At 52.8% G+C, this 22,525-nt stretch overlaps 7 protein-coding genes across 7 annotated transcripts; 4 read left to right on the forward strand and 3 right to left on the reverse strand.

Annotated features, from left to right (window-relative positions):
* Nucleotides 1–195: 195 nt before the first annotated feature.
* CPAR01_09132 (WD domain-containing protein) lies at nucleotides 196–1,665 on the forward strand (the record flags this gene model as incomplete). Its single annotated transcript, XM_060493398.1, has 1 exon — nucleotides 196–1,665. One exon carries the CDS (start codon nucleotides 196–198, stop codon nucleotides 1,663–1,665), a length of 1,470 nt encoding a protein of 489 aa, XP_060347528.1.
* Nucleotides 1,666–4,723: 3,058 nt separating this feature from the next.
* Nucleotides 4,724–5,930, forward strand: CPAR01_09133 (insulin-induced protein; the record flags this gene model as incomplete). Its single annotated transcript, XM_060493399.1, has 2 exons — nucleotides 4,724–5,494; nucleotides 5,550–5,930. 2 exons carry the CDS (start codon nucleotides 4,724–4,726, stop codon nucleotides 5,928–5,930), a joined length of 1,152 nt encoding a protein of 383 aa, XP_060347529.1.
* Nucleotides 5,931–6,597: 667 nt separating this feature from the next.
* CPAR01_09134 (uncharacterized protein) lies at nucleotides 6,598–7,332 on the reverse strand (the record flags this gene model as incomplete). The annotated part of the gene is made up of 2 exons (XM_060493400.1): nucleotides 6,598–6,791; nucleotides 7,098–7,332. The coding sequence occupies 2 exons, from the start codon at nucleotides 7,330–7,332 to the stop codon at nucleotides 6,598–6,600; spliced, it is 429 nt and encodes a 142-aa protein (XP_060347530.1).
* Nucleotides 7,333–9,348: 2,016 nt separating this feature from the next.
* Nucleotides 9,349–9,872, reverse strand: CPAR01_09135 (uncharacterized protein; the record flags this gene model as incomplete). The annotated part of the gene is made up of 2 exons (XM_060493401.1): nucleotides 9,349–9,577; nucleotides 9,742–9,872. The coding sequence occupies 2 exons, from the start codon at nucleotides 9,870–9,872 to the stop codon at nucleotides 9,349–9,351; spliced, it is 360 nt and encodes a 119-aa protein (XP_060347531.1).
* A 1,567-nt stretch (nucleotides 9,873–11,439) lies between these two features.
* CPAR01_09136 (ATP-dependent protease La domain-containing protein) lies at nucleotides 11,440–13,377 on the forward strand (the record flags this gene model as incomplete). The annotated part of the gene is made up of 3 exons (XM_060493402.1): nucleotides 11,440–12,114; nucleotides 12,301–13,091; nucleotides 13,143–13,377. 3 exons carry the CDS (start codon nucleotides 11,440–11,442, stop codon nucleotides 13,375–13,377), a joined length of 1,701 nt encoding a protein of 566 aa, XP_060347532.1.
* A 1,459-nt stretch (nucleotides 13,378–14,836) lies between these two features.
* Nucleotides 14,837–16,073, reverse strand: CPAR01_09137 (uncharacterized protein; the record flags this gene model as incomplete). The annotated part of the gene is made up of 3 exons (XM_060493403.1): nucleotides 14,837–15,754; nucleotides 15,810–15,950; nucleotides 16,008–16,073. The coding sequence occupies 3 exons, from the start codon at nucleotides 16,071–16,073 to the stop codon at nucleotides 14,837–14,839; spliced, it is 1,125 nt and encodes a 374-aa protein (XP_060347533.1).
* Nucleotides 16,074–20,285: 4,212 nt separating this feature from the next.
* CPAR01_09138 (RNA recognition domain-containing protein) lies at nucleotides 20,286–22,011 on the forward strand (the record flags this gene model as incomplete). The annotated part of the gene is made up of 5 exons (XM_060493404.1): nucleotides 20,286–20,654; nucleotides 20,751–20,846; nucleotides 20,897–21,544; nucleotides 21,604–21,748; nucleotides 21,812–22,011. 5 exons carry the CDS (start codon nucleotides 20,286–20,288, stop codon nucleotides 22,009–22,011), a joined length of 1,458 nt encoding a protein of 485 aa, XP_060347534.1.
* Nucleotides 22,012–22,525: the final 514 nt, after the last annotated feature.

Below are 22,525 nucleotides of genomic sequence, written 5' to 3' on the forward strand. Positions count from 1 at the left end.
ATTCAGCTACCTCTTACCCATGTCGTCTTATCGATATCAGATAACGATAAGATAATTTATCGATTCGATAATTTTTTTTGGTCCTTGCCTGGGTCTCGAGCCGCTTTGCGCTGCAGAGCTGCAACTTTTTTAATCTGATCTTGCACGCTAGAAAACTTACGCAGGCCCAACGGAACGACGACGAAGATAATCAAAATGGTTACCAAAAGAAAGAGAGTCGAGATCGTGGATGCGACTCCCGCATCCAAGGCAGCACCCTCGAAGAAGACCAAAGCAAGCACCAATGGCTCTACCTCTAAGCCGTCAAAGGCGTCTAAGGCGAAGAAATCAACAACTGTGACGGGCCCCGCCGAAGAGGTGACGATACAGATTGTCACCGGCTCTTACGACCGAGTTCTCCATGGCGTTACTGCGACAGTCAAGCCAGAGGGTAAAGTCGAGTTCGCTGACACTTTCCTATTCTCTGCGCACACCTCGGCCATCCGCTGCATCGCCCTATCCCCTCTCTCAGCACCCATCCCCGGCCAAGGCCAGAAGGTCCTTTTGGCGTCTGGCGGCACCGACGAGCGCATCAACCTCTACAACCTTTCGGCGCATCTCCCGAACCGCAAGAACCAGGACGCCCTCTCCGCCGTCTCCGCTCGCCCTATTCTCGAGAACCCCAAGAACAGAGAACTGGGAACGTTACTACACCACTCGTCGAGCATCACCAAGCTATCATTCCCCACCCGATCGAAGCTGCTTTCCTCGAGCGAGGATTCCACAATTGCCGTCGCGAGAACGAGGGATTGGTCCGTCTTGTCGACTATCAAGGCACCGATAGCCCAGGCCTCGGGCAGACCCAGCGGTGACACCGCGCCCTTTGGCGGCGCGCCATCCGGTGTCAACGACTTCGCCATTCACCCCAGCATGAAGTTGATGATCAGCGTCAGCAAGGGCGAGCGGTGTATGCGACTGTGGAATCTTGTCACTGGCAAGAAGGCCGGTGTCCTGAACTTCAATCGCAGCATGTTGCAGGAGGTTGGAGAAGGAAGACATTCTACGGGAGAGGGACGGAGAGTAGTTTGGGGAAAGACAGAGGATGAGGACGAATTCGCGGTTGGGTTCGACCGAGACGTTATCGTCTTTGGCATGGACAGTGTCCCCAAATGCCGTGTCATGCCCGACACGCGGACAAAGATTCACGACCTCTCCTACATCACCGTCGACGGCGAATCCGAGTCAAGCCTATTGACGGTGTGCACCGAGGATGGACGGGTCTTGTTCTTCTCTACCAAGGCTGACGACTTGAAGAAGCCCGAATCAGAAGACAAGACCCTGTCGAGCGCCAAGTTGGTCGCTCAGATCGGGGGCAAGGACGACGGTGTTGTTGGCCGCATCAAAGACACAGCCATTCTGCAAATCCAGGAGGGTGATTCCACGGCACTGCTGGTGGTTGCTGGCAGCAGTGATGGCAAGTTGCGAGTCTGGAAAATTGGCGCAAAGGAACTCGCCGCCGGGAAGGGCGAGAAGGCTGGCAAATTGTTGGGAACTTACAGCACAAACAACCGCATCACATGCGTAGCGGCATTCACGATGATCCCTCGGCCAGAGGGAGTGGAGGAGAGCGAGGACGAGGTGGATGAGGATTCTGACGAGTCTGAGGATGACGACGATGAAGAGTAAACTACAGCAACTGTGCAATAGCAATGATAATCCAAGATATCCGTGTGACAGCAATTATCGCGTCGAATCCAGCCCCTCGGGCATTGTAGAGGTCCATTCCGACCGAAGAGGAGTGTGGATTTCAAACGGCGGTCGGAGAGACGGCTCCGACTTACCGTTACCAGGCGTCGGGTCGTTGATTTCTCAAACTGGCCTGTGCGGCAATCCGCTGATCGGCATCAAACGTGTCTCGTATTAGCCTGCAGATTGCATGCCAATCCCCAGTTCTGTTCTTTGGCACGGGCGTTTACAACTACTGCGGAGGTGCGTCGACGGCCTCGATGGGTTGAAGGTCCGAGGGTTTGATCTTGGCTACGGCTTCAGATCAAAGTTTGGTGGTGATGGACCATGAGGGCGTGGTAGGCTAAGAAGTCCGAGATATTTGCATAACGGGCTGACTACTTTAATTAGTGTAATATGGGGAATGGGCGGAATTGACAAGACATGTGCCGAATCTAGAGACACGAGAAAGTAAGGAATACCACGCGTGTCAAGAGTCGTGTTCAAAGTTTTCTTCACAGGCGTGGCTTCGAGCGTGCAACGTCTGAGTAACGGGTGATATAACTCGGATTTCTTGTCTGTGTCTCTGAAAATGGTGACTCGAAATGGCACGAGGGCTGATAGCCGGCAAGACATTAGACCCCGACGGTCCACGGGAAGCAAGGCTATCGCCGTCTTCCCGTCCCCCCCCCCCCCCGGGGGCCCCTTTGGACCTTCGGTACCTACCTTGCCCTGATTGAGAGTCCTGCTGGGCTTAAGTCTAACAATTGCGTCTTAGTCATGACTCAAACTTGCGACTTTTCATCTCCATTGTATCCCCCCTTCGTTCTCCTGGAATTTGATCAAGGAACATGTCTGAATACGCGGACTGGTCGGAAACGGTCAATAGCCCCTCTTCACGCCGAGTACCAAGCATTAGCTAAGCTGGCAGGGAGGTAAGGGTGGCGTTCGGTCACGCTTGCAAGGGTGTTCTCGCGGCTCTTACCAAGTACATACTGTGGTAGACTATGCCAGGACAGTGTGGAGAGGAAGTCCAGTTCTCAGGTGAAGGAAAGAGCGGAGAGCTAGCTGGTACTGTCACGGGATCGCACCGGTGGGTTTTGGAGGCACTGGAGGGGAAAGAAACGCGGTCAGCCGCTTCCACTTTGTGTACCGGTCTGGCTGGCCGGGAGCGATCAGCGCTGTGGTGTAGCTTGGTGCGCCTGCGAAACGGGGTGACGGGCTAGCAGAGTGTGGGGTAGCGGCGAATCAGCAGGTCAAGAATGTCATTTCAAGAGCCCAATTCTGGTGTCGAGGGGACCTTCCGCGCCTGCTGCACGCTCCTTGCACCCAGTCATGTGGCTCCACTAGGACACACAGCTTTTGCACGCAGTTGGGGCTTGGCGGGCCTGGAGTCCCCTAGCTTCCCGGCTCATACGCCCGGGCATGCTTCTTTTCGCTACTCACCAATCCGAGGGATGCCAATGCTCAACAGCGGGGGGAAAGACTGTTTAATTGTGTGCAGGTACGAAAAGGTGTGTGTAAAAAACTGCAGAATTTTTTGGCAAGCTACCTTCCGGTCTCCAGCCCGTTTGGTCACTGTGGTCACGCAGCATATCAGCATCAGCACCACCTCAGTGTAATGTACACTATCAACGATTGCAACGGCGATCCAGTCAACGGCAGGTGAGGTGCATATGCATGCAGATTCCAGAGAGGAGGAGGCAATGCAAGCCTCACACGTTGGAGGTGACTAAAACGCCGTAGGTAGGTATGGATGCAGAACAGAGAGGTATGTATGTTGCGGTACAGGCAAGCCGCAAAGACATGGGTAGGTCTTCATAGCTAAGGTACTCCCTCCGAAAGTACCCCAGGTACGAGGCAAGGTACGAATATACATTTACAACCTACAGAACGAGTATCCGCACTCCAAACAAAATGTACTTCGTCCCTGCAAAACAGGCACCTCAATGCCAAATGTGAAAAGTCCAGACATGTGAATATTACTCTATTTTCCCAGTCACCTCCACTCCCCTCTTCTCACTTTTCTCTCCTGCTCGTAACTCCCATGCAACCTCTTCCAACCTGCTTGTCCGTTGCTGTTTATTCACTAAGCCACACAACGCAGAGACCACACCACCATCACGCTGTGATTCCCCTCTTCTCGTCTGTTGCCCGCATCTGTTTTACCGTTCGTGTCTCGTCCTTGGTCGTAGCCGTCGTCGCCCCGGACCAGAGACGCGCATAAAGAAACACGCCAGTATTCCTACCGACCTTACATGCGGCAGACTCACGGCCGCTAAGAACAGACCCTCACGCCTTGCTTACTCTCGTCTGCCACGGACGCCAGCAAGCCACAGCGAACTGACCTCTAAGAGATGATGCCGCCGTCGCCGCCTCCTTCACTCCCGTCACCCTAACCTACCGCCTTGTGCCCATTTTCGTCACTCCCGTCTGTTTATAGCTGGTCGTCACGACTGCTTTCTTTCCCCGGTACAGGCACATTGGTTCTTCCCTCTCTCCGCCGTCCCTCCACTCCACCCACCGCCAACTCCCACGACATCCTGTGGCAGGGTTGTCTTGCATCAGCTCCTCCGAGCCAACTCAACCTCGACCTCTCACGCTCCACGCTCAGCCGTCGTATTTCCCAACAAAATATACGACCCTGGCTGCTTATAGTACTACACAACCACGACTCTTCCAATCTTCCTCTACCTACCTCTGTTCGTCCGAATTTCTCATCATCTTAGCTCAAGGCAAACCCCATAGCCCACGTGAGGCGAGACACTTCCCTCCTCGTCTGAACTTAACCTGTGACGACAACAACACCTTCCGCACAGTCGAATGCGGGGACCGTCTGGGCACTCTTATACGTAGACATTGAACCTCGCTGCCATCCGGAGCCCGAGCCTACACCCTCGCTTTTATTGTGAGCACATAACTAAGCCCTACACCCTCTCGCCGACTAGCTCTCTGACTGATTGTGTCCTATAGTCTCCAACGCTTCCCTCTCTTCCCCGCTACTCCACGAACTACAAACATGTCCGACGACGGCCCCCGTCTTATAAGGCCTATCCCTCGCCGTCCCTTCGAACTAAATCACATTGCTCCGACTCCTCCAGAAGACAACTCGTCTTCCCCCAGTCCGAACCCTGAATTCGATTTGTCGAGACTGCACAATGCCCAAACAACGTCTTCAGAGTCCGGCTCCATACCTCGCGCCCAGTCGGTACTTAACATGACCGCGTCGACGCTGTTTGGGATCTACTCGCCAACCACATACGGCAGAGACTCGCGAGATGAGCCGGATACCCCCTGGGGTACTGGGGCGCAAACACCTATCAAGAGGGCCAATGTTGACGACACCACATTCGAGCTCATGAAGGATCGCTCCAATCTGTTGCGTCGCCGGCCCTCGTATCGAAGTGGATCGAAGACTCCGCCGCCCTCAACAACAACCACGGCCCTGTTCAACCTGTCCCGCATTGCACTTCTCTTTGTGATTGGCATGGGATACGGACTAATGGTCACGAGGTTGCAAAATGAGCACAGATTCTCATCGTTCCAGGTCGACAGTATGATGAAGCCCGGCTATGACTGGCAGTATCTTACATTATGGGGCTTGTCTGGCGTTGGCCTAGGCGGCCTCCTCCCTTGGTTCGATGGCGTATGGGAGGATACGTTTGGAAAGGAGGAGGTAGTTTTGGAGGAGACGAACGGCAGCCCACCACCAGAAGATGTCAGCCCTGTAAAGGACTGGGCTGTGGTTGTCCGCAGCATAGGCGCTTTTGTTGGAATTGTATTCGCCATTGTAAGTGTATTCGTGTGTAAGTGAGTTTCGAATTGGAAAAGTTAACAGTGGGCAGCGAAAACTTCCCTGGGCATCTACCCTCCAGGTGTCTCTCACTTTGGCGCTGGTTAACCCATTTCTGTGGTATTTGATCGACCGTTCGAAACCTGGGTTTCTGCTTTCGGCCGCTGTGGGCTTGGCGGGATCGGCTGTACTCCTCGGCATCAACCCAGATGTGATGCCTACACCATCATCTCTGACCTACCGGAACGAGTCGGAGCGGGCCTACTCGGAGCCCATCGCTCTCGGTGGGCTCGCGAGCCAAGAAACTATTGAGACGGGCATTTGGATGCTCAGTGTTTTGTTCTGCAGCTGCGTCTGCTTTGGCAACATTGGCAGACGATTGGCGTTGAACAAGTCGGCGTCTGCACGTGGCCGATGGGCTGGTACCAGATGACAAGATCGTCTGTCATGATGGAAACTGTATCATTTCGGGTCATGAGTGTTTCCTAAGCTTTGTATTCTTGGAAAGGTTGGAAACGGTTAAAAGGGGCATATCCGTATGGATACGAATATCCATTCCAGGGGTGTATTCTGAACTGTATTTGGTATAAATAGCGTAATGATATTCCCAGCGTCGAGAAATGCTGCTTTGCTAAGCGGCTGTCGCTGGTAATAAGCCATGCATAGCCCCGGTGCACCTTTTCGTGTTTGAGACCACGACACTAGGTTTCCAACTCATATCATCACACTGATGCTGCCATCATCCGTCCTGTCGTCCGTCGAATGCACAGAAAAAAGAGTGAATAAGCCTTCTGATCTCGATGTATCAATTTCCAACGTGTATAAAGCCGACTTCGTACCAGTCAGGTTTGACTGCAGTATTCCTCTGAAGTGGGCTCTTCGTCTCACTGTTTGGTGTATCCTTCTACTTTTCCCGCATTTGCCTCTAATTGTAGTAATTTCAAATTTTCCCAATATTTTCAAGCTTCTTGACGGCAAACCCGGCCAATGTCAAATCAATCTCTTTCGCTTCTTTTTGCCTTTCCAATGTGTGCCGACGATGTAACCCCTTTCCTTCTTCCAAGTCCACACCACCGGTTTCTTTTTCTTTTTCTTTTCTTTCAGATAGCCTGCTTCAAGACATCGACAACCGCCTGCGATCTCAAAACAATATCGTTGCCGTAATCCACCTGCGGGAGACCAATCATGGTGAGCAGCTTCGGGTTGGCAATCATTTCGTTGACCGTCGCCGATCGGCCGCAGACGTCGACAAAGGACTCGGCGGCTGCGTCGGGGCCGCTGCGACCTGGTACGCCTGGGAGTGTTACTCTCCATGTCAGCGATTTGGGCTCCTCTTTTTTTCTTGGTTCCCCCCCCCCCCTCCTCCTTATCCGTTTCCGTACTCCTCCCACACTCCAACTTCTCCGTGCCGCCGGCCTGGTCCCCGCGCGCGCGCACTTGCGCCGCTCGGAGGGAGGGGGGGGGTGGGCTCGGGTACGGGGTCCGACAATACATCTCTTTCCGACCTCAATTAGAGGTCGACAAGAAAAGGGACAACACGTGCAGGGACTGGAACCTAGGCGGGCGTCATGCCATTTCAACAAACAAAAATGGTCCTAACCGATATCTTGCTGAGGGATCTGCTCCGGATACCGCACGGGCTCGCCGTCGCGGATGTGGTCGAGCTCCGTCATGATGTACCGGGAGCGGTTGACGTAGTCCCAGACGTGGAAAAGACCCTTGTGGGGGTTCGGCGGGCTCCAGGCCGGGTGGGCCTCGATGGCGTCGATGAGCTCCGTGAACTTTTCAATGATTTTGGCGCGGTGCTCGGGGGAGGGGAGGCTGAGGGAAGACATGATGGGTAGATAGGGAAGACGTAGGGGGAAGTATGTTCAACGCCGATGTGGAAAGTGAAGCAAGCGGGAGGAGAAGAGCTGCGGTGTAGGATAAGTAAAGCTGTTGAATATGAGAGTTCCAGACTTGGCTTTGGATAGAAAGCTATAGCAAAGATACTAGAGTCCGCAAATGTCGGTCAATTGGTAGAGTAAAGAAAAGAAGAAGTGAGAGAGAATTGGGAGGAAAAATCCTCCGAAAGCTTCCTCAATGTCAACAAACTGTCACATGGAAAGTTTCCTCTTCTGTGAGTTGTCGGTGAGGGTAAGCAAGGGTTTGGAACGCGTTGCCGCGTTATTGTGGCATGTTTTCCAATCGCACAGACTCGGCTGGGCAACCAAAAGGCAGAAGAAAGCCACAGCTTCAACTCGAATTAGGTTGCGTTTTTTTGGCTGATGAGGGGAAGAATAGCGAGTGGGGTTCAAATGGCGGCATCTACCCTTGAGATGGGTAGAATGGAGGGGTTCGAGGGGTTGATGGGCAAACATGGGTTCAAATGGCTGGTACAGCACCGAAGATCTGCTCTGAAACTGGAAGCTCAGTTGCTGAGTCCATATGACGATCTCGTTACAGACAAGAAAGGTAAGGTAGGTTGCGTGGTTACACAGAGACTAACATCATACAGTATATGCAACATGGTATTAGCCACGAAGCCGACTGGTTCCCAATTTCTTAGAGAACTTCGGCGCCTAGTTCGTGCATGCCTTGGTACTTCTCTTTTTCTCTCGTGGTACCGAGACATTGTTCTCTTCTGGCCGAGCTATGCAGATTTTCCGACCAAGGAGATGAAAGTTTGTGGTGTAACAACAGTCTTACAGCAACTTACGCCCGCAGTGATAGTGATTACTTGTCACATATATTATCCCCAGTGGCTGAGGATTTTAGTCGACAACGCCCAATGAGAAGCTAAAACTGCGGAACAGTTGAAGGATGTGATACTCGATAGATTTTCGCCTCGCACTTCTATTCCGGGCATAGGTGTAGTGCGAATTGCGCTACTCTAGAGTCGAACTCGAGCCATCAAACGACTCTCGTTGCCTCGTAAGGTAGTAGCGCGTCTAACACACGCTTAGTACTGGCAAGTCAGGCCCCGCGGTCCCGGCAACATTGACTATCTGTGAGGTGAAGATGGCTGGCGGCGACAACGGCCACGCAAGGCGTCTGTGGCCAGGGACAGGCGCACGACCGGCTGGCAGAGTGGCAACCGCAGAAAAGCTCAACAGCTGGCTAGTGCGCAGGAAGCGAGCGGTATGTGAGTAGCCTCATGACTTTACGCCACTACATTGCTTGAGCAAGGCTGAATCGAGATCCTGCTGTCTGCGTTCTTCGACCAAAGAGGCTAGTTGTTCGGGGCACTACTTACATTTGTTAGGCTTCGTGAGCGATGAGCAGCCCCATTGTCTAGTAGTGTTAGGACTGCGATCAGTCAAGAGTCAAGACCCGAGGCTGACGACTAGTAAGCAGGACCAGGACTAGGAATTATGGGAATCGAGGACTAGGTCTAGGGCCAATGAGGACTTGCCAGAGCTGAAACCGAGTTGGGCAAAAAGTCATGTTGCAGATGCTCATGAGACTGAGAGGGAGACATCCGAGACACGGTCGCCCGAAGGATAAGTCAGTTCTGCGCTTCTCAGACCTAATAGGGCGACTTATTGCCTAGATTGCCGAGAAGAAAATAGCCAACAAGTCCAGAACTTCAATGTTGAGCGAGAGGTACAGAAAGCAGCGGGCGTGAAAGGCAGGGGCGAAAAGTAGCCAAAGTGTCATGACGCACTGGATCTGAGAAGCTGAGCTGCATCTGAGTGGGCGCGGCAGCGAACAAGGCGCTGGAAAAAACGCTGGACCCTGGCTTGCCCGGGCATGTTTGCGCTGTCTTGGGTACGTGCAGGCGCTAGCGCCGATTGCCGGCCACAATAGAACCGAGCGGGATCGTTAAAAGCAGTTGCGATCACTTTCCAGAAGGCTCATCTTCGTCCGACTCAAGCATCGAGGTGGAAGGAAAAAACGCAGTTTTGTGTGGGAATACGGGCCACAGGCACATTGTTGCCTCCAGTTTCCCTGATGAGAGACAGAGGCGTCCGCCCAGCGGTACTCGCGAAGTCGCGGTACTTGTCGGCATGGATGAAGCGTGGTGAATGGCCCTGCTTGCTGATGTCAGGGTCCTGGGTCTCGTCCGCATCGAGATCTGGCTGCGGCCGCCACGAATACCTAGGTACGTGGTATTATTTTGCGGTGTGGCAGTCGTACTCGTAAGTTGCCGGCCACAGTGGTATTTCGGGTTTTGGCCTTTCGGAAGTTGTTGGTTGGACGGTTTGGGGAGATGGAGAGTCCCTTGCATATTTACGGTTACTGAATCTTTTCCCACGACATACGAGAGATTGCTTGTGTCTTGCCGCAAAGTCGATAGATCGCCTACCCTGCAAAGCATCCCGGCCGGGATTCGGACCAGAACAGACAAGAGCAGACGGGAGGGACTCGTGGAGGCGGGCCATCCTCCGAACATCACGTGGCATGTGTTGTCTCATGTCTTGCTGAGGTAAGCAGTCCCGACAGCGCGTGTGCACCTTCCAGCAAGCCCGCAGAACAGATATCCAAAAGAGGGGCAACAAGATGCTGAATTGCGTCATACCACAGGTCCGTCTCTCTGTAAACCTGCAAGTACCAATTGACAGTGTCCGACAGCAAAACTCATATAATACAAGGCAGGTTGTCTAGGTTCTAAGGCTCCCTCGAAACAAATCAGGCAGTCGACCCCTCCATCAATTCGAGGCAAGAGGCAAAAACACCCCGATCAAGCGTCTTTGAGCACATGAGATGAGCTGAAGATCTAGGACATCTACCGAGTTTAAATGTGCGTAAATACTGCTCCACAAATATTACAGAGTTTCCAGCTACTGGGAATTGCAGATCAGAAGAACAGTTAGTGCCGGTAAAAACCAAAGGCAGCTCGTAGCTCCAAGGTAAGGCAAGCCCACAGTCGATCAGCCCGCCGTGCAGCCGTTGAGAAGGGAAAATCTAGAAAGAAAATGCACTAGGCACGGAGAACAAAAACTGATTGAGCCATGTTGTCCCAATCGGTCTCCCGTTCTCGCACTCACGCTTCAGGTTCTCTCGCCCGTCTCTATTGGACCCCGTGGTGTCCAAGACTCCAAGTGTCGTCACAACTAGCCTAGAAATTTGGCTACTGACAACAGCCCGCTAAACCCTTTTCCGACTAGACGCAAGGGGCCCCGTCCAGGGCATCTGGGAAAGAGCCACAAGAGCCCGCCCATGCGTCGTCGCCTGCCGCGAACTTCGCAACTTGTACCGGTACTTGACATGACCTTGGAATCTCGACAAGGACCGCCGGGCCTGGCGCTGTCTGGGGGCGGCTCTCTTGCTGCTTCCTCTCATTGTTCTTTCCTGCTTGTTGCTGAGATGTCGCTCCCATGGCTCCCCAATCGTAGCCCACCTCTGCCTTTCTCTCTAATTTCATTGACCTCATTGCACGGCCACACCATCCCCCGAACGCACCCCTCCTAAACCGTCCAGCCGCCCAGCGAATTGGTAACTCGACGTTAAATGTATGACGCCTGCCAGTTGTTATCCACCATCATTACCTTCGCGCCCCCAAACGTACTCTTTTTATGCGACAGACACTGGCTCGGTACATGCATCCCGCCAGTTCTCCAGCTTCTAGCTCCGGCCCTCGGTCTACTAGCTTTGCCGGTCTCTCTTCACCTGTCCGCTTTTGATCTCGTTCAGGCGCATCATGAGATCCGCTCGTTTTTGGAACCTCTGCAGCCCTGGTGATCCCGCATATATGACCCCTGGTCACTGTCCCCCCGTCTCTTTCTTGCTGGATCTTACATACGCTCAGGTGGCTACACGAAATACATAGCCATCCTCCACCACTCGACCTCGGCGGCGCTTCGTTTAACTATCTCGACTCACCGACGACACGTCCATTATACACCACGAGAGCAGGATCGTGCTAGGGAAGAAAAGGTCATTTACGAAACGAACCGGTCGCGAACTCATACAGACATCTACCTAAGCTGTGCCAGCACCGAGCTGGTGGAGACGGCTTCATGTCCTCCGACCAACCCCGAGTCGTCGAGAGCAGACCATCGGCCCTCACGTCCAACCCGGTACACGAAGCCGAGGACGAAAAGGATCATGGCACTGTCGAACGGCCACTGGAGGGCGATCAAATTCGAGGAGTCATTCGCCTGATACAATGCCGAAAATGCTCCCACCTTCTCCAAGAGCCAATTACACTTCCTTGCGGTCGAAGCCTCTGTAAACAATGTGTCCCAGAAACACACACTCGAGAAAATATATCATATCCCGCCACGCCAAATAGATTACAAGGCTTCGAATGCCCTTATGTGGAATGTGGGAAGAACCATGCCGTGGGCGACTGTGGCGTTGATGTCATTCTCACCAAGGCAGTCAACAACTTCAAGTCTGAGATGGAGAAGGCGAAAGAGACGAGCACCAAAGCCGAGATCTCCACGCATGTCATCATCAACAGTTCAGGTGCTGAGCAGTCAGATATGAGGGACGACAACGCAAAAGTGGCGAGGGTTGTGAAAGGAGGCCCCCTGCTCGCAGTCTATACGTTGGCAGATACAGGCGAGTTGGACTACAACTCAGCCGTCACTTTTGCCGAAGTCTCGTCACTCGGAGATGAGGCTACATCAATCGACTCAAGGACATTTTCCAAAGTAAAGGAATCTGTACGCACGGAAATGGACTGCCAGGTTTGTTATGCCTTGTTTTACGACCCTCTCACGACAGTTTGCGGCCACACTTTCTGTCGATCGTGCTTACACCGCGTGTTGGACCACTCCTCCTACTGTCCGATTTGTCGACGAGGGTTGTCAGTTAGCCCTCTGCTATACCAGGAGTCATGCCCATCAAATGAGAGTCTGAAAACCATCATTCAGACTTTTTGGGCCGATGCCGTTCTCACAAGAGGCGATGCTTTGGCGGCGGAAGCAATGAACAGACATCGGGAGTTTGATATTCCTATTTTTGTCTGCACATTGTCGTTTCCAATGATGCCGACCTTTCTCCATGTCTTTGAGCCGCGCTATCGCCTGATGATACGCCGAGCTTTGGAGGGCGACCGAACTTTCGGCATGGTGCTACCTCAACGACCCCGGACAGCCAACGACACACACTTTGTACAATACGGAACCCTCTTACGCATTGTGAACGCCGAGTACTTTGCAGACGGCAGGAGCCTGATCGAGACATCTGGCATATCACGCTTTAGAATAACCAGACATGGCATTTTGGATGGATATTTGGTGGGGAAAATTGAACGGATTGACGACATATCGATCGCGGAGGAAGAAGATCTAGAGGCAACCGAGACACAACATGCCCTAGAAAGATACGAAAGCGCAGCTACACATCAGAGCGAAGACTCGAGTTTGCCGAGACCACTTACGACTACCCCCGAGGATCTCTCAACAATGCCAACTAGCGACCTTCTGTCCTTGGGTGTTTCCTTTGTGCAGAGAATGAGGCAACAAAGCGTGCCGTGGCTGGCACAACGAATGCTGGCTATTTATGGGGAATGCCCCAACGATCCGGCACTTTTTCCTTGGTGGTTTGCCAGCATCCTGCCAGCCAAGGAATACGAGAAGTACAAACTTTTGGAAACACGAAGCGTCAGAGAGCGACTCAAGATCTGCTGCGGCTGGATTTTGGAATGGGAGTCAAGCAGGTGGTGAGTAATCCCTGCCCGATGCTTTCTTCTTTTGCGCCCTTTTGTTTGGAGTTTTCCCGCACCGATTCAGACGCTCTGTAAGGGTTCCTTTATAGAGACTCGGTGTGGATGTCATTGTTGCCCCCGTTTGCTTGTTATTAGACAATTAAACAGACGGGCTAAGGTGCAGAAACTTTCAGGAGGGCCCTTATTGACGGCCGCTCAGGTCCCTCTCAGACTGCAGAATCTTCTGATGCTGGGGACTAGCTCAGCTACGGGCGCCGAAGGCCTCGCCCAAGAGACATGAATTGAAATTGGCCACGAGGAAGCCGAGGTTTTGGCCTACGAGGGTTGACTTATCGACTACAAGGCTCCCTCTCCACTGGGATGTCAGGATGCGGGGGTGACAGTTGTCGTAAATTTCTCGCATTTGCATGGCAGCATTAGGCATGTACTAGGAATCCTTCACGGCATTATATTACGACACAATACAGATACCAAATTGGCCTATGTAGGTATACTAGAGAACCATGTCAAACAGAAGTTGAAGAATGCAAATTCGCTCATGTTTCCGACGTATGCAAGTTAAAGTCGATGTCTAGCTGTTGTCTTACCCAGGGCAGCCTCGAAGATAACAGCTTTGTTGATGGTTCTCATGCTTCGTCAGATACCCCCGATGTAACCAGGGATATATGCTCAGCAAGTGCCACCACGGGAGGGATGTTCTCCAGAGGGGATATTGGCACCTTCATTCATACTAGACAAGCCTACGACCGTTCGTGACTTCCTCAAAATATTTGGTCGTCGTTCACTTCAGACTACAACCTTTACACATCCATCCTCCTTTGCCAAAACACGACCGATTTTGCCATCTTTCAAGCAACTGTCTTTCCGTCATCATTCACCATCTATCCTTATCACCTCAGAATGTATCCCACCGCTTCAAGGACACATTCAACGACAAGCGCTTCGGCAAGGAAGCCAGGAATGATTGAATCAACGCCGTAGCAGCTGTACCCAAAGATACAGAGATGCAGAGATAGACGACTGGGAGCAGAACAGCGCACAGCGGACATCGATGAAGGCTGGTGCGTCCGAGTTGGCCGAAACCGGTGCGGAACTGGAAATCATGGATGACTTTGCCAAGAAACCAGTGTTGTAGAGTTAGTATTCAATGTCGGCCTCTTGCTCTGCTGCTGCTTATCCTTTCTGTCTGAATGGTGCTGATCTCCATTGCCTTTGTAAATTGCTTCAATAGAAACTTATAACAATGAGTAAAGTGACTGTGCTCGCAACTAACAACCAAGTCACAATTCAGACGCTTGATTCGAGGTAAACGAGATGCGCACCCCGCCGTGATCAAGCTTCCGTCAAAGCTAGGTCTGTTGAGAGATCCCCGTCTTTCATTCGGACAAAAAACAGCCTATACGTGAGATAGTCACTAGGACGCAAGAATAATGTCATAACTATAGATTGGCTCGGCTCTTCAGTCTCCTTACACAATGCTTTGACTTGGAGTTTTGCAAGAACGTTCTCCGCTTGGGAAATCTCCGGGCAATGGCTAGCTCAAAGGGTCTTTCTAGTGGCCCATGACACTCGCGGTGCGTGGATGTAGTCAAGTCGACTTTCTAAAATGGGCAACTTCTACTCCCCGTGCTTAGGCGTCGAACATGACGCCTTTAAGCATCCATGACGCCTCATAAATAGCAAGAAAAGCGAGCCCGAGCCAAGTCGGCCGGCACAAATAATTCGAAGGTACCCCGAATTTACTGAATTCCAAAAAAGGCATCGTCAAACTTGCCGTGCTCCATTTCTGTCATGTCTCCAAAAAACATATCATCGAAGCTGTTACCATCGCCCCCGTCGCCGCCCATATTCATATCGAGGTCCATGTTCTCCATGCTTGTATTCCCATCGAGGTTGAACAGATCGTCGATGTTCGTGGACTCCTGCTTCTCCATCTTGGCTTCCACCGGCTTCTCTTGGTTGGCTGCCGACGCTGTTGCTCCTGCCGAGGCTGGCGGGGCTGCACCAGTCTCTTGTTTCGTAGCGCTATCTGGAGGAAGGAGATTATCGAGCGACAAGAGGTCGCCGCCTATGTCGCCGGAGCCGAATGACATGTCCATGGCCGCATCCTGTACCTGGGCTTGGTCTGGTGCCTCGTTGCTGGGTGGCGCCAAACTGAAGGTCATATCCGTGAAATGGAACTCTGGGTTGTTGCCCTCAGTACCGCCTCCAGAGTCGTCACCAAGACCAAACAAGTCGTCCATGGGCGCCTCTGGGGCACCTGAAGGCTGAGGTTGCGAACTTGGCGGCTCGGTCTTAAACTCCTGCTTGATCTCGCCCATAGGGGCCATCATAGCCGGTGGTGCAGCAGGTGGTGCTGGTGTCATCTCCTGCTTCACTTGGGGACTGGGTTCGGGCGCTGGCTGGAAGCCGACGCCCATGTCAGGGAACGGAGCCATTGATGGTGCTGTGCTTGGTTCTGCGGGAACCCTCTGCGGACCCGTAGCCTCCGTGATCTTGGGTTCATTCTCAGGAGGCGTTGGCTCTCGAGACGAAGAGTCGAGGTCGATGGCCATGGGTGATTTGGTCTGCGCCTCGACTGGCGCAGGCTGTTCCACCGGTTGTCTTGCCTGCTGAAAACGATCCAAATCTCTTTGTAGGGCAGCCTTGGCCCGTATCTGCCGTCGGTGTTACTACTAGACGCAAGAAAGGGACCTCACTTGAGTGACTTACTATCTCGCTCTCCAAATCATCCAGTTTCCAGTGGAAGCTCTCGATGATCTCTGGCATCTTTGTTTGCAAAGAGGCTTGGGCCTGGAATTGATGCCTGCCATCTTTGCTAAGAGACTTCAGTGCCTTGCCTGTTTGGACCAGCTGCGGATATGATCAGCCATTACAGTCACGTATTTGAAATTACCAAATTTTACATACCACATCGTTTATAAGTCCATGCAGTGCTTCCGCAGAGTCAGAAGTCGCCGCCTTCGAGTTTGCCATTGCAGCGACGTGACGCCGCTGGCTATGAGTTCAATGGTCAAATATTCTACGAGCTGCTCGCGTTTTCGAGTGCGTAGGATCGATATGCCAAGTCGAAATGCCGCGACACAGTAATAGGTGACAGTCGGCTATTCAAGGGGATGTGTCAAACTTGATATTATGAGGTCGAAGAGACTGAGAGAGGCCAGGCGTTTCCGTATGTGTCGATTATGTGAACTCTTCGGCAGTGGAGAGAGTGAGAGAGAATGGAGCCGTCGAAGCTACCTTATTGAACCGATTTGATGGGATGATTGAAGTTGATTTGGTAAAAGTAAATCGCTGGATCGTTGCTGAAGTTGCAGTCGATTCTTCGACAACCAACCAAACACCAATGTTTGACGTCTGAATCAGCCAGGTTCCCAGCCTTCCTCTCCGATGAGCCGGTACGTACCTGCGGTGAGTTTAGGTAGATTCTCTGTCGTCGACTGGAAGGCGAGACTGGAGCCCGGGCGCATAGCTTGACCAATCAGACACATTAGGAAGCTGAACCAATGAACAGCCGAAGCGCACATGCGGGCTGCTGTGGCCATGCAGTTGCGCCACGCCCACAGCAATCACAGCTCCTAGCGCCAACGACCTGAGGAAGGAACATTAAATGCACTGTGAGCCCCGGAAGTAACCCCGCACCTGCCATACGGCACGGGGTGAGCGCAAGACAAGCAGGCGGTAGTAGGACACTTTCCCCTCTTCTATTTCCCCTCTGTCTCTGGCTCTGGTTCCACCTTTTCCTCCATGCATCAGATCACGACCAACGTGGAATCTTGGGACGAAGTCGACTGAGAGGGTGTTCTTCAGTTGAAACTCGATTGCGTCGGACGGAAGACTCATCGAGGGCCGTAAGCCCCTGCGAGGAGCTCTGATCGACGAGAGTCTGGTCTGCCTACGTATGCGTACCTTCAATGTTTGGAGAGGCACAAGCTACCTTGGTCTGTCAACACTTATCTTGCTGATATATTGGGTCCCCAGACGGTGACTTGGATTCCCTTCCACGCTCAGTAACAACCAGGCCACATGCGGAAGAGGTTCCCTGATCTCTCGGAGGACGTTGTTGCGGATGCGGAAGACAAGGGCGAAGCCCACCGTCGGAGGTATGGGTAACCCTATTGCTGCCGCCGGTGAGCTAACCCAGGACATCGTTCGTCCCATCGTGCCGGGAGCCCTCCCGGGAAATTGGTTGCGTCCTGCAACAACAAGTTTCGTAACCCACATGCCCGGTCATTGATACCCGGAACTCTAGCGTCTTGGGGGTCCTTATGCATGCTGAAGCTTGCTGTGACTTTACATAATGTAGGTAAGAGAATGTCTAGCTGTGAGACATCCCGAGCCACCAAATAATCAGTGATGATGAGCCTGATGATATGAAGTCGGTTGTCGGTCAGTCGGTCTTGAAAAGCGGAATGGATCCTTATTCTAGTCCATGTACCGAGGAGAACCCCCGACAGTCTGTTCTTGATTGTGTGCTTGCAACAGGTTGAGCATTGATGTTGTGGTCCGCCAAAGCTAAATGCTTATATTCCATGGTTGAGGCTGTTAGTGCCGCCCCCAATCGCGACTTGGCGTGAGGCATGATATGAAATTCTGGGAGGCTCAGTCGTCTATTGAAGAGAAAGTGCTAGTACAGCTGGTAATTTATTTACTATGCATGCGGCAGGTGAGCCTGAAAGACGCTTAAACAGGGAGTGCGCCGAGGCATAGCTGGGATATCCTTTCCTTTAGGCACATCATTTGGCACGGTGATCAGTCATGATTTCTGCATTGAGACTCAAGGCTTGGAACCCTTCCTATGGCGACACGTTTGCTACCATTATCCAACTCCGAGGTCAGGGCCCCCATTGAATCGAGTTCTGTTTGTTTGCACTGGCTTTTTCACCTTGGTGGGAGCTCATCTTACATGGCCTGTTGGCAGCCGCAAATCTCATTTCACTGCTACGCATTTGTAACTACGTTCATCCACGTCCAATCGAGAGTGTGATCAATGCAGCCTATATGTGCATCTTTCTATGACCGACTCTCAGGTTCAATGAGTGATCCATTGATTCAGGAAATGTCAAAACCAAGCGCCCGTCCTGTCTAGCTCTGACAGGGCCTGTCCCGCCTCCCGCGACTCCCGTCTGGCGCAGAAAGTTGAATTGGCCATCCAATGTCTGTGATGGTGCAATGCTCAAACTTCCACGTCGTCAGCGGCCGTCCCAGGCTTCGCTCCTTGCCCAAGCAAGTTTAGCGCAAGTCGCTTAGGCATCTACCTGTTGCAGCAACACCCCTTTTTTGTTTCTTGCTGCCATCCCATCTCTCCCATTTCCCCTCACTCTGCAAGCCCTGACCAAGCGGAAGGCTCACCCGTTGGTTCAAGGTAAAGAAGGTTGAGCGAGTACCGAGTATGAATCAGGTGCAGCTAAGCTAAGACTCGCAAGTACTCGACACCAGATGACAGCACGTAACTGAGGGTAGGTGTCCGTACCTTAGGTAGCGGGAAATGTGGATGTGCTCGAATTAAAAGAATAAAAAGAAGAAGGGTATCCGTAGAATAGGTAGCCCGCTGCCCGCCCCTCTCGCGCCGGGGACCAGCTACAGCCACCCGTATCTTAGTAGCACCACCCTTGGCCGACTGGGGATAGTGCGCAGCTGTACCCAGTGGAAAGGCACGGCTGGACAAGCAACAGCCTGGCACAGGGTTCGACGGAGACCTTCAACAGGCCAATCCCAGGGTCTGGGACCAGCGGCGGGCGCCGAATGGGTTGCCCTTGTTGCTTTGCTGGCGAGGTGAGCCTGGTGAGGCAACAGTGAACGACGCATGTACATTTCTGTAGAAGCTTTGCAGCAACGCGCAGCAATTGGCACCCCAAATTATACATGGACAAAATGTAAAAAAGAAAAAAAGGCAAGTGGAGATGCCTTGGATGTGGATTACCCTCCTACCTTGACACCCTGTATAGATTGGGTACAAAGGTAGGTACGAAACTGCCTCCCAACATAGAGGTAAATGAGGGCAAAGCTCCAACTGAACCCATTCTGCACCGGCCTCTATCTGCCTTTGCTGAGCTGCACTGGACAGGACCAGACCACATCTCACTGGACGACAACCTGCATCTCCCCTACCTACCCTACCACCTTACCTTACTTAGCACTATGTACGGTGCCAGGGTGCCGCAGGCTGTGCGAATTTCGTTTCTGATCTCGCCATGATCAAATGTGCCCCCCTCATCCGCCCTCCTTCTTCTCCCTCCTTCCATCTGCTCCCCTCTCCCCTCCCCATCGCAGATTCTCCTCTCCACGTCTTCAGGAAACGTTTCTCTCTCCTCTCTCCTGTCGTCTCCTCTCTCTCTCTCTCTCTCTCTCCTCTCGGACCGGGTTTTGTTGTGATTCCTTTCAGGGGGTTCCAGTCCTCTTTTCACGCCTGTTTCCTTGGTGCTCGCCTCCGCTTATCATTTCGAGTCTCCTGTCATCTCATCTACAGCACTGCACAGTACACTACTTTGGAGCTTCTCTCGGCATCTCTCTTATCATTCGCCCTTCCCCTTGTCTCTCTATCCGCTCAAGCGTCTCTCTTGTCACGTTGGGTCGACGTCCATTTTGCCTGCCAGTACCGTCCCCACGTCCACAATTTTTCCTGTCGACTTTCGGTTCGTTGCCTTCCTCTTCCAAGGTCAAGTCACATCGTTCCATTCTCGACTTCGACTGCCTCTACCGATAGATCGCAAAGAACAGATCCAAGGAAAAAAAAAGACTCGACATCGTCCTAGCCGCCCTCGGCTAAGACATCCTAATTGTGTCCGCCACTTTTTTCCCTCTCTCATACTTATTCTCTCTCGCGCGCGCGCACTCTCCCCGCCTCCCGCTTCCCGCTCTTTTAGCCTCGTTGCTCGCTTGCTTGCTTGCTTTGCTGTGAGCTTCTAGGGTCACGTCAGTCTCGGGACAAGTTTTCAGTACTACTTCCTCCCACACTTCTACTCACGCCACAATCAACAAGCTCCAAGCAGTCGGTTGCTTCTCGAACCTCGCTCCCGTTCTAAGACAATCTTAGTCGAGCGTCGCATCTTACAAGCAAAGTCTAGAGCTATATTGGTCTAGCTACCTGCCACGCTGTCTCTCATATCGTCATTAGCAGTCGACGAATTCTCAAGTTTCGAAATCCACTCGTCACATAATCGACTCTTAGTACCAATAACCGACGCAATGGCGGACAACGGACCTGCTTCGAACGCTGCGCAGCTGCCCCCTCCTCCCCAGCCGAATGCTGGAGCTCCAGGCTACGAGAACGGCCAGAATGGCCAGTCAAACCCGGCGCACATGCCCCCGCCTCCCCTCCATATTCCGCAGAACAACAACCCGATTCCGACCGCCATTACCTCGCCCATGTCTGGTGTCGATAAGGTTATGTCGCCCGGTAGCGCTGGGGGATTCGGCCGCCGTGCTGCTCCCGAACCTAACAAGCGGGCGCTGTACGTCGGAGGCTTGGATCAACGTGTTACCGAGGATGTCTTGCGTCAGATCTTCGAGACTACTGGTCACGTTCAGAATGTCAAGATCATCCCCGACAAGAATGTGCGTATACTGTTGCCATATAAAACTTTCCATGAGGATGCTATTGGTATCTACATGTCCATGTGATCCACGATATAGCTGACCGTGTATCGACAGGCTAAGGGCTACAACTATGGATTCGTTGAGTACGATGATCCCGGTGCGGCCGAGCGCGCTATGCAGACCTTGAATGGAAGACGTGTGCACCAATCCGTACGAGAACCTTCCTCTGATGTTGCGAATCGAAGTTGACAATTTATTAGGAAATCCGCGTCAATTGGGCTTACCAGTCCAACACCTCTAGCAAGGAGGACACCTCCAACCACTTCCACATCTTCGTTGGCGACCTTAGCAACGAAGTCAACGACGAGGTTCTGACCCAGGCGTTCTCTGCCTTTGGCTCCGTATCCGAAGCTCGTGTCATGTGGGACATGAAGACTGGCCGATCTCGTGGATACGGTTTCGTCGCTTTCAGGGACCGCCCGGACGCCGAGAAGGCACTCAGCTCCATGGATGGGGAGTGGCTTGGCTCACGCGCCATCCGCTGCAACTGGGCAAACCAAAAGGGTCAGCCGTCTATTGCGCAGCAGCAGGCGATGCAGGCTATGGGCCTGACGCCCACGACACCTTTTGGCCACCACCAGTTCCCAGCTCATGGTGTCGCCAGCTACGAGGTTGTTCTTGCCCAGACGCCGTCGTGGCAAACGACGTGCTATGTTGGCAACTTGACTCCTTACACCACGCCAAACGACGTTGTCCCCCTGTTCCAAAACTTTGGCTTTGTGGTTGAGTCTCGATTCCAGGCGGACCGAGGATTTGCATTCATTAAGATGGATAGCCACGAGAGCGCGGCTATGGCAATCTGCCAGATGAACGGCTATAATGTTAATGGACGCCCCTTGAAGTGCAGTGTGAGTTTACCCCAAAGCCAATTGCTGGAGAATACGCACTGACTTTTTCCTGTGCGAAGTGGGGCAAGGATAAGACCCCGAACCCTCAGGGCGGCGCCGCCGCCGGCTTCGACCCCTCGCAGCAGGCGTACAGTCCGCAAAGCGCCGCTTCCGGACCCGGAGGTTACCCCGGTACCCCGACTGCCTACTTCCCTCAATACGGCGGTGAGTGTTCAGCTACAGGCTAGAGATGCAGAAGAAATCCCAGGCTTACATGTTATTCATCAGGTCAATACCAAGGTCAGCATGGCAACTACGGTGGCCCAGCCGCTCAGTCCCCGGCCGGTTATGGAGCGCAGCCCATGGGATACGGCGGACCGCAGAGTGCCGGAGGCTATGGTCGCGGGCAACAGCCACCCAACCAGCAGTGGCCCCAGGGACCCCAGGGGCAGAACTTCAACAGCGGGTTCGCTGGGTACCAGGGCTAACTGCAGTTCACGACGTAGCCCAAGCTCGTGAGCTGGAGTGCGCAGCGTTGCTTTTTGCTCGAACAGAGCGCGTCGAATACGGTCGCACCCACAACGTTGCAAGGTCCTAGGGGTTGCTTTTGTGGAGTCTTTCTTTTCCAATGTTGTTTTCTCGATGGCAAAATGGCATGACCAACGCATCTCCCATGTTTTCCAAACATCATTTCTTGCCAAAGCGTCTCTCTCTCTATCTCAATCTCTCCTGCCATCTGCGATGAGGGCATATGTTGGTTTCTCTTGTGTGAGCACTGGGGATGCGAAGGGGACATCATGTGCATTTTCCGGGATGTTTCTCAGTCTTCATATCTTCTACGGCCTAGTGATTCCCACAAGTCACGAACTTTTCCTTGCGCAGTCATTTCTCTCTCTCTCTCTCTCTCTCTCTCTCAACCTGTCGGAGGGGCAGAGGGCAGACTTTTGATATGCTGTTTCGTTGCCAAAAAAAAAGTTTGCTGCTTTGTTCTATCATGGATAC

The sequence above is a fragment of the Colletotrichum paranaense genome (genome assembly GCF_030867605.1).
Source record: "Colletotrichum paranaense strain IMI 384185 chromosome Unknown Scaffold_7.1, whole genome shotgun sequence".
Classification (NCBI taxonomy): domain Eukaryota; kingdom Fungi; phylum Ascomycota; class Sordariomycetes; order Glomerellales; family Glomerellaceae; genus Colletotrichum; species Colletotrichum paranaense.